Here is a 9,441-nt window from a genome sequence, read left to right on the forward strand (position 1 = left end):
TAAGTCTAAACCATTTTATTAGCATAAGAATTTCACCCACACAAACCACATCTAATCTGTTCCAATAGCAACAAAACCAAATAAAGTAAATAGAAAACTGTTCTTCCAATTCTAATAAAAGAAATTCTTGAAAAAAAGATGAATCACTAAAGTTCAAAAACCTAGACCCATTGACTCCTTACATGTAAGGCCAACTGAATACTCAATTCACATATCTCTGTTGTCTCCTTCTTCCCATCCAATCTAATTCTCACCAATCCATGACTGAGCTCCAATTGCCTTCTCTTTGAATGCAGAACAGAACACCCAAGCACCAAAATTCTCACCAATCTCTGTCGTTCAATATTTTCATTTGTTCCTCTCCCAACGTCCCCAAATCAACTGCTTCCACCTCATAAAAAAACCCAAATCAAAATGCTGAAATTGGGGCGCAGAGTCAAACCCTAGTTAGACCCTCTGTACCCACACCCAGTCCTCGACCACCAGAGCTTCTTCCTCCTCCTTCCGCTTCACCTCCTCTTGAAACTAGAACACCCACTATATGCCACCATCACAGAAGCCCTCTTCTCCTTTCCTCTTCCTTCAGACCCAATCGAATGTTCTTCCTGAACCATCTCGTTTCTTCTCTCCAAACCTCCTCTCATCGCCTCTTCCCACAAATTCATTCTTCCAAAACTTCGTTCTCAATAACTAGCATAAAAGCCATAGATCTCAAAAGCAAAGTGAAAATCAAGAGAGCAGGACATATGGTTTCTATCTATGAGGAAGATAGAGACTTGCAGTGATGAAGATCGCACAGGGACGAGAGTAGAGGCAATGTGCTTCCAATGGATTCTCGACCAGTAGTAAAAGACAACAAGCACTCAAGTTTTAGTCGTGATTGCAAGAGTGAAGGTAGATTTCATCGGGTTTTTGAGGACCACAATTTCTTGAATTTGGTCTTGGGAGTGAGAATACTGAATACCCATGTTTCTTCACAGCCATCCCCAGACGGGTTTTGAGACCTGGTCCGTTCTTGGGCACAAAAACGAGAACCACTTTTGCCAAACGTTTTATTCCCTTTTCTGATCCCAAATGGAATAAAGAACGGAAAAATGGTTCTCAGGAGCGTTACCAAACGCAGTCTAAGCAGCTCAGGGATCCACTGGTGAATCCAAGTCAAGTGCCACCGCTGGAGCTATCATCCAGGATATTAAGCAACTAAGCTCAAGTTTTGTAAATTGTCAATTGATTGCTAGTATTCCCAGATGTATTAACCATGTTGCTAGTTTTGTAAATTGTCAATTTACTAGAGTGTGTGACCACATGGCCTATTCCTGCTCCTGGCTTGTCCATCTCTGTTCTAAGGACACCATGAGCCTCTTACACTCTTACTGGAAGATACGGATCGGGAGAGTGAAACATACGAACACAAGAAGGAAGACATCGCAACAGGTTTAACGTGACTCTTCAAGGACACGAAAAAATTACAACTTTTCAAGGATGCAACGTAACTCTCCAGGATTATGGGATAGAACACTACAAGGTTCCAAAATACTCAACGGAGTAATATTTCATTAGTTCATTCTTTACCCCTTCTCCATGAGCATAGCTCTTACATTTATAAGAAATCAAAATAAAATCTAGTTCTAATCTTTAAGCCTATTAAATCCTACGGCTAAGATTAATTGTAACTTAAATCACAAAAAGAAGAGAGAAAATAAATAAATAAATAAGGTACCTAACTCGTGGATGGGGTCCAAGGAACATAAAATCCCAAAAAGAAAAGAAAATAACATATAAAATTCGTCCCAATGACGGAGAACTCTCAAAACCGTCTCTCTCTCTAAATCCCACAACTTCTTAAAATATAGCAAGGTAGATAAATAAACAAAGAGATCATGTTTAATATTCCTTCCAAAACTTCAATTTCTTGGACAACTCTCCAAATCCTAAAATTTAGGAAGAGAAAAAATAAAGCACTCCCAATATCCCAGAATAATTAGGAAATTGTTGATGTTATAGCACTCGGTTGAGGGGAGGAAGCCATTCATACGTCGTCTTTGGGTTCTTCTTAAAAAAACTCAATCTTGTTTGCTTGGCTCGGTTTGACATGCAAGTTTGGGCCTGCATCATTATCCTCCAGTTTACGTTTATGCCCTTCCTCATCTTCCACATTCTTATGTTTCTTCTGTGTTTTTTTTTTCCTCCACAACCATTTTTGTCTCCACTTTCACCGCAACCAGTTCACCAGCAGCAACAAGACCTGCAACCATAGCATCTTCTCTTGCTAGGAGAACCACGTTCCTCAGCCACTCTGGGGGTGTTCTCATTAGGTTTTCCATGCTTATCCAACTGGCCTGCTGCAACCAATTTCTTCTTCATCTAAGCCTTAGTTTCCCTTTGCTTGTGGTTTGTATAATCATTTAAAAAAGAGGTTGAAAGTACCCAAATTCATCAAACAAGGGGTTGAGAGTACGAAAGAAAATATTTTTATATTGTTATAGAAAAGACACTTACTTTGTTTATCAATTTCCTCCACCATCTCATTGCTAATTTGAATATCTTCTCATCTATCTTTCAAGAAAATGAAAATAAATTTTCAGTAATTGAAAATTTGCAGCAGGTATCCATGGTCATAAATGAGAACTAATAGGACTTTGCTCTTAGTCGAAGGTGGGGATTTACTATAGTTTTTGCCAATGGAATTTCCACTGATCTACTAATAGAGAAAGAGACTTAATATGCGGCAACTACCATTCAAAAAATTGGTTTATCATTATAACACTAGAGGTCTGAGTTTCATTTAAATCCTTCAGGGAATTCATTTTAATTTTACTTTCCTATCATAGCAATTACATTTACATGCACATGACAAAAAAAATGAGATGAAAAACAAAAGAAAGAGAAACACAGTTGTTAATGCAAGTTACATGATTCAAGGTTGTAATCCTGGTATTTATTGTTTACAAATAAAATAAAAATAAAATAAAATAAAATAATATTAATAATAATAATAATAAATAATCTTGGGTATTTATTGCAATCATAAAAATATTTTGGGAAGTGCCTCTTGGCATGGTAGTGGCTTCCAACAGTGCAGTGGGTGCTGGCCTAAGTCCAAGGGAGAAGTCGCTGGTTCGACTCTTCACCCCATCGGATGTTAGACGTCTTTGTTCCCCCCCCCTCTCCTCTTGAAGCAGGGACGCCATCCTAGCTGTCTTCTTGGGCTGTCACCCCTAGTGGTCTATGGACCCTCGGTAGGTCTAATAAAAAAAATTTAAATATTTCACTTAATATTATCTGAAGAGGGTTTAAGTTCATAGCCCGTCATCTTTTTTCTTAATTTCTTTCAGCTCCTTATTGAGTTTTTTCTTCCTAGTTGACAAGCAGTCGGGCAGTAACTAGAAGTGTTGCCCAAAGAAACCTATATAAAAAAAACTGGCTCTGTTAATTTTTTATTGGCACATGATAAAGCAAGTGAACTAAATTGAAATTATTTGAAAGTGTACAACTGTATTCCCTACCGATAAGTCAAGTAAGACCACAGAAGATGTGCTGATTATCAGGAGTCTCCATAGATACACATGGGCAGGATAAAGATTGAATTTGAGACTGGAATTTAACATGTAGCTAATCTAAATCATAGAGTGTCCATAGCTATACGTGGGCCGGATAAAGATTGAATTTGAGATTGGAATTTAACATGTAGCTGATCTAAATCATGTCCTAAGTATCAAACAATAAGACCAGTGCCGTTGCAATGAAGTTTAATGATCGTTGATGTGATTGTGTGGAGACGAAGCCCTCGCTCGCTCTCAGATTCTCTCCAAGTGTTGCATTCCGATGATGGAACAGACGCCGTAAGCTAGATTCGTCTCATGGAAATCGAAGTATTTCCTAGGGTTTTGATAGATTCTGCTCCAATTGTGTGTGATTGCTAAACCACACATCGACATCTTTCTCTCCAACTAGGGTTTTTGCGCCGTTGTCTCATTGAACCAGACAATCGTCCTAAGAGGATTGCGATTTGGCGTGTTTCATCTCCGCCGTTTGGTGCGTGTAGTTTTCTCCACTGTTTGTGCGTGTAATCCATTCTCCTCCTTCCTTCTCGGCACCTTCCACCATGATCCTTGGCACCGTCATCGATGATGATGCCGACGACCATTTCATCTTTTTGAGTCTGCAAGCCATCCGCCCTACTCCCACCATGGTTGTCACCACCATTACGTTCTGCCTTACCCCTTCCCCTCCCCCTCCCCCTCCCCTAAAGCTCCCGTTCTGTGGTTGATTATGGCTTTTAGCAATAGTCGACAAAACAAGGAAGGTTTTTCTGTTTTCTTTGTTTATGTGTTTTCAGGTGTTACCATCTATGGTGCTGATGGTACCACAGTTATCATCGGCTTCGTTGCTCCAGTCGTCGTTCAATCCTCAACAACCCTCTCCTGTCGCCAGATGAAGCTCCATTCGCCGGTCTAGCAGATCATTGCAGATCTGTTCGAAAGTAAGCTGTGGCAGCATTTTTGGAGGTCTTCTTGCTGTCAATCGAAGCTCCACTCGTCGATCCAATAGACTTTTGCCAACCCGACAAGTTTGTTTGAAAGTAGATTGTGGTAGCGTGTTGGCACTCATGGGCAGTGTGGCGTTGGACTGGTCGGCACGTATGGGGCCCCCTCTATTGGCACGTATGTGCATGCACTTCATTTTGGCTCTGTCTACAACCTTTTGTCTAGGGAAGTGGTTGTGACCCAACCCCTAGTCTGGATGACCTAGTCAATGGCATGTGAGCCCGGGTCAATTTTCAATCGTTGGTTTTGGATACCATATATCCATACCTTGTGTTTATCATGTCCTCTATCTTTTTTTTGTATCTTGATTTCCTTTGCTTAACGTTGGACGCACATGAATGAATAACCTTTTTTTTTTATAAAACAAATAAATAAATAAAAAATATTATCTAGATCACCCTTCAATGTGGCACAATTAGGTGGGTGGATCAGACATTCTTTTCTGTGTTTTGATAAATGATAATAGGGAGAGGGATGGGCTAGCAAATATGAACGTGTTCTTAGATATCGCAGGCTCCAATTAAGTAGATGTAGGAAATCAAAATTTAGGGGAACATTTTCCTTCAATCGCAGAATCTCATCATCACTAGTGTAAGCTTATCATTAATCCCATCCTTACTGATGATAAAGATCCCAAACAGCTTTTTTCAAATCCCCATGATGGAAAACTCATTGTCTGGAGTGGTTGGCCGGATTTTCATTATGAGCTTTTCCCATTATCATCTTCATCATCACCCCCAAGATCCGAAACAGCTTTTTTCACCATTCTATGAGTTCCATCCAAACACCCAGTTGAATTCTTGAGATTATCATTTTCCATAATAGTAATAGAGGGTGTAGGCTTGTGGGGACTGAGGATATGGTAATTGGGCTGGGGTAGAAAGGGAAAGAAGATGACAGATCCGTTAATCGAAGCTTCACTTGTCGATCTAATAGACTTTCACGTTGTCTTGTTCGTATATGTACTTTAATTTCTGCAACCAAATTAGGAGTTATAAGGGGATGGATTCAGGGGTAGGGGAAGAAGGGTAGGGAAGGGATGCCTTATCGCACAAATGTGAATAGGATAGTCAATCCCTTGACCTCTTGAAAGCATGCACTCCACTGGCAAGCAATCGACCATCTGACCAAGCAGCTGTTCACAAAGTAGTTGATCTTCTTGGTCGCAAGGGTTCGTTTTCCAATTCCTCACTCAACATGTCATTTATGATCTTTTTTTTTTTTAATTTCAATTATTCAACTGTGACTACTGTAGTTTTCTGTTAGTTTGTTTTTGTTTCTTCATACCTTAAAAATTCTTGAAGGTTTAAATACCTGGAATCGAGATCAGGATTGATCCTAGTATCGTCATGGATCGGTCTGGATCAGCCCCAGGCCGAGCCATATCTACAAGAAGGCCGTCCTGGATCGATCAATTTGATCCGATTTTTAAAACCCTAGTTATGGGCTGCTATCTCAAGGTCATCACAAAGGCTTTAAAACCCAGAATTGGGATCAGCCTTCACCGATTCCTACTTGAATAGGATCAAAATCAGTGGGGAATCGGTCAAAATCCTAGAAAATGAAATTGGGAAGAAGAAGCAAGCATTTCGATAAATCTTTTTTCTCATAAAAATCTGATTAATTAGAAGGTAAATCATAAATGGTTCTACAATAAGGTTATTTGAAGAAGTTCCTTCAAGGACTGAGCCATTTCTGATTCATGCGGATTATTAATTTCCAACACCAATTTTGGAATAATCATATGCACAAGAATTCAAAAGATATTAAATTTGGTTTTTATTAAATTTCACTTTCCTTTTGCTCAAAAAAATTCATTTTCTTTTACAATTAAATTCATTTGGTTTGAAAACTAAAATAAATTTATCTGAAATTTTTTTTATCAAATATGATAAGAATTCAAGTTTGAAAAATTCCAATTTTTTTTTCTTTGACTATGACTCACTTTCCTTTACTTGCAAGGTGCAACAAAAGGGAGCACATATGTTATTTATTTATTTATTTTGGATAAAAGTGTAATCACACAAACTACACACCAATCCCAAAAGATTAAGCGATTTTTAGGATCGTGAATAGCGGATATATACAACACATACTACACTCACATACCCGATGTGGGACTAAACCCACACACCTCTTTTTTTTTTTTTTGATGAAAGTTTAATCACACAAACCACACACCAATCCCAAAAGATTGCTCGACTTTTAGGACTGTGGAATGGCGGATATACACAACACACACCACACTCACACATATGTTATTGATCAAAATAGTAAACCTAGTAATAATATGAATGCTGATCAAAATTGTAAACATAGTAATAATATGAATACTAAGGATTGAACTAATTCTGATTAAACCTACTGGTTTAATTGATATGACTTCGCTGAATGGACTCGTTGATGCATTAGGAATCATGGTTAATTGATGGAAACGAATAAAATGGCCGAACCGTTTTTTACTGTTCAATGGTCATGAAATCTTTTTAACAAAAAATAAATAAAATAAAACAAAATCTCTTTAATTATTGAATGTTCTCCAAAGAGTCCATAGCTTATAGAGAATTTTAGAGAATGGATCATCTGCACGTAGTAGCACGTGAACGTACATCTCTGAGCCAATCACATTTTAATTTTGTTTCCATATAAACACCTCCTTCCCTTGTAAATGGCAAAAAAAAGGACAGGTGGTTGGCGCTCACATGTACGTTCACCTGTTGGTACTTCCTAATGCACTAGGTTCTCACTACCGTAGGAGTTTTATTATATAAAGCTCCTCTTTTTTATCCAAAAGAATGAGAAATTATTTCAAATTGGAAAGTTATATTGGTTTTAAGTGTTCCATGAGAAATTAGAATTATTATTTTTTTAATAGAAAAGAGATTAAAATTTAGTTGCTAAAAAATCAGTTTGCTCCTTGATTTTTACGAGGATAAAAGTGTATTTTTGCTCCCAAACTTTTACAAAGCAACCGTATTAAAATATGTATTAAACACGTATCATATCATTGCCATACACGATTTATTGTATCAGAATTTTTAAAATGTATTATTATCGTATAAATCGATTAATTGTCATACGTATCCGTTCCCATATATATTATTGTCATACCGAACTTACTTACTAGGGTCTTGAATGTTCATGACTACTCATGAGCTATATCGATCTCTCCCTCTTGTGATGTTCTCTCCCCTGACTTTGCTTTGGCATAACCAATCTCCCACTGCTGCGCAACATGAGAGAGCCACTCCCGAGAAGACCCACCCTCACCCACCGCTCTCAACCCACTCTCCTTCACCTCCTTCACTTTACTCCTCAGTGCTTCCCCTTCGCCTTCCTTTTCCATCACCGATCTCACAAGCTTCTCTATCTCTTCCCTTCCCACCACTCTCTTTGTTGGCAACTCCTTCGTTCTCACCGCCACCCCTACTTCCTCCTCCAGCATCGTCGCATTCATCTTCTGCTCCGCGTACAGCGGCCAAGCGATCATTGGCACTCCGTTCACTATGCTTTCCAGCGTTGAATTCCATCCACAATGTGATAAGAACCCTCCAATCGATGGATGGCTTAACACCTCCACCTGCGGGGCCCACATGGGGACTACCAACCCTACCTCTCGGTTCCGATTCAAGAACCCGTCCGGCAGGTACCTAGACAGCTCATCGTCTCCGTCTGTGCCCCCACCCAATACGGTGAAGAAAGCCCCATCCTTCCCTGCCGGCGGACGCACCACCCAAAGAAATCGTTTCCCACTCAGCTCCAACCCGAATGCAAACTCAATGAGTTGCTCCTCCGACAGTGTTCCGGCGCTCCCCAACGATACGAAAATCACCGACTCCACGGGTTGTTCATCCAGCCACACCAGACATTCAGCACGTGATTGGACACAAGGTGGGCCCGCGGAATTCACTATTGGACCCACCGGATAAATCGGAAGGGGCAAGATCCGACGTAGGATTGGATCCTCTCGAAGGGCTCCGAGTGTTGTTGGCTCCAAATCCTCCCACGTGTTTATCAGTATCGCATCTGCCAAGGGGAAAGTGCACCCCATACATAGATAGTACTCGTACTGGTCGTCCTTCCGGTCCATCATTGGGTCGACCAAGTCCTCCACCCGAATCGGCTTGCAACTTGGGATGCGAACCGGTTCTTGCATGTCCACGTACTCACCCTCTATCTCTTTATGCAGCGTGGGCACATACACCGTCAACGCCAAGAACGCTGCCGTTGTCGGAATGTAAAGGTATTTGGGGATGCCAAGCTCGTCTGCGATGGGGAAAGCGTAGGTGCCGAACAATTCGACAATCAGCACAATGGGCTGCGGTGACATGGCAGCAAGAGCAGCTCTTAAGGCTGGGATTGATTCTCTGACGGTGATACTAATACGGGTGCAGGTGGATGTTTGGTTAGTGACGAAGGCCGATATATCGGGCGGCGAGAGATGGACGATGCGGATGGCGGAGGGGAGGTGTAGCGAATGAAGAAGTTGTGATTGGGCAGTGGCAGTGTGGGCTTCGGCTGAGGCGAAGAAGATGGTGGAGTGGAAGCCGTGCAGGGAGAACAAGCGCTTCGAGAGAGCTACCAGAGGGAATAAGTGGCCCATGCCTGGACTTACAAATAGTGCCACATGTGGATTTTGATTTTGCAATTCCATGGCTCCTTTCTTGGTGCAGCTGAGATATGCAGCAACTCTGGCTGGTTTTCCGTTCTATAAGTAGAAGAAAGATGAAGGACTTGCATGGTCCCTTCTTCACCCATGGTGGAGGAGAAATTACTTTTTGACCATAAAGATGGGTAACGTCAGATTCCAAGAGGAGGGGTAATTTCGACCTCAAACAGTTAAAAATGGGAGTTTGTGATAGGAACGAGAATCCCATCCCATTGCATGATCACA

At 40.7% G+C, this 9,441-nt stretch overlaps 1 protein-coding gene across 1 annotated transcript; it reads right to left on the minus strand.

The window, feature by feature from the left end:
- Positions 1 to 7,684: 7,684 nt before the first annotated feature.
- On the minus strand, positions 7,685 to 9,210 carry LOC122661096 (anthocyanidin 3-O-glucosyltransferase 5-like). The gene has a single exon (XM_043856411.1). The coding sequence runs from the start codon at positions 9,199 to 9,201 to the stop codon at positions 7,693 to 7,695; it is 1,509 nt and encodes a 502-aa protein (XP_043712346.1). The 5' UTR covers positions 9,202 to 9,210; the 3' UTR covers positions 7,685 to 7,692.
- Positions 9,211 to 9,441: the final 231 nt, after the last annotated feature.

This window comes from Telopea speciosissima, chromosome 5 (genome assembly GCF_018873765.1).
Source record: "Telopea speciosissima isolate NSW1024214 ecotype Mountain lineage chromosome 5, Tspe_v1, whole genome shotgun sequence".
NCBI classification, from domain to species: Eukaryota; Viridiplantae; Streptophyta; class Magnoliopsida; order Proteales; family Proteaceae; genus Telopea; species Telopea speciosissima.

Bases quoted from the DNA above. Each gene is read 5' to 3' on its own strand.
- LOC122661096 (XM_043856411.1), bottom strand. From the start codon at position 9,201: ATGGAATTGCAAAATCAAAATCCACATGTGGCACTATTTGTAAGTCCA.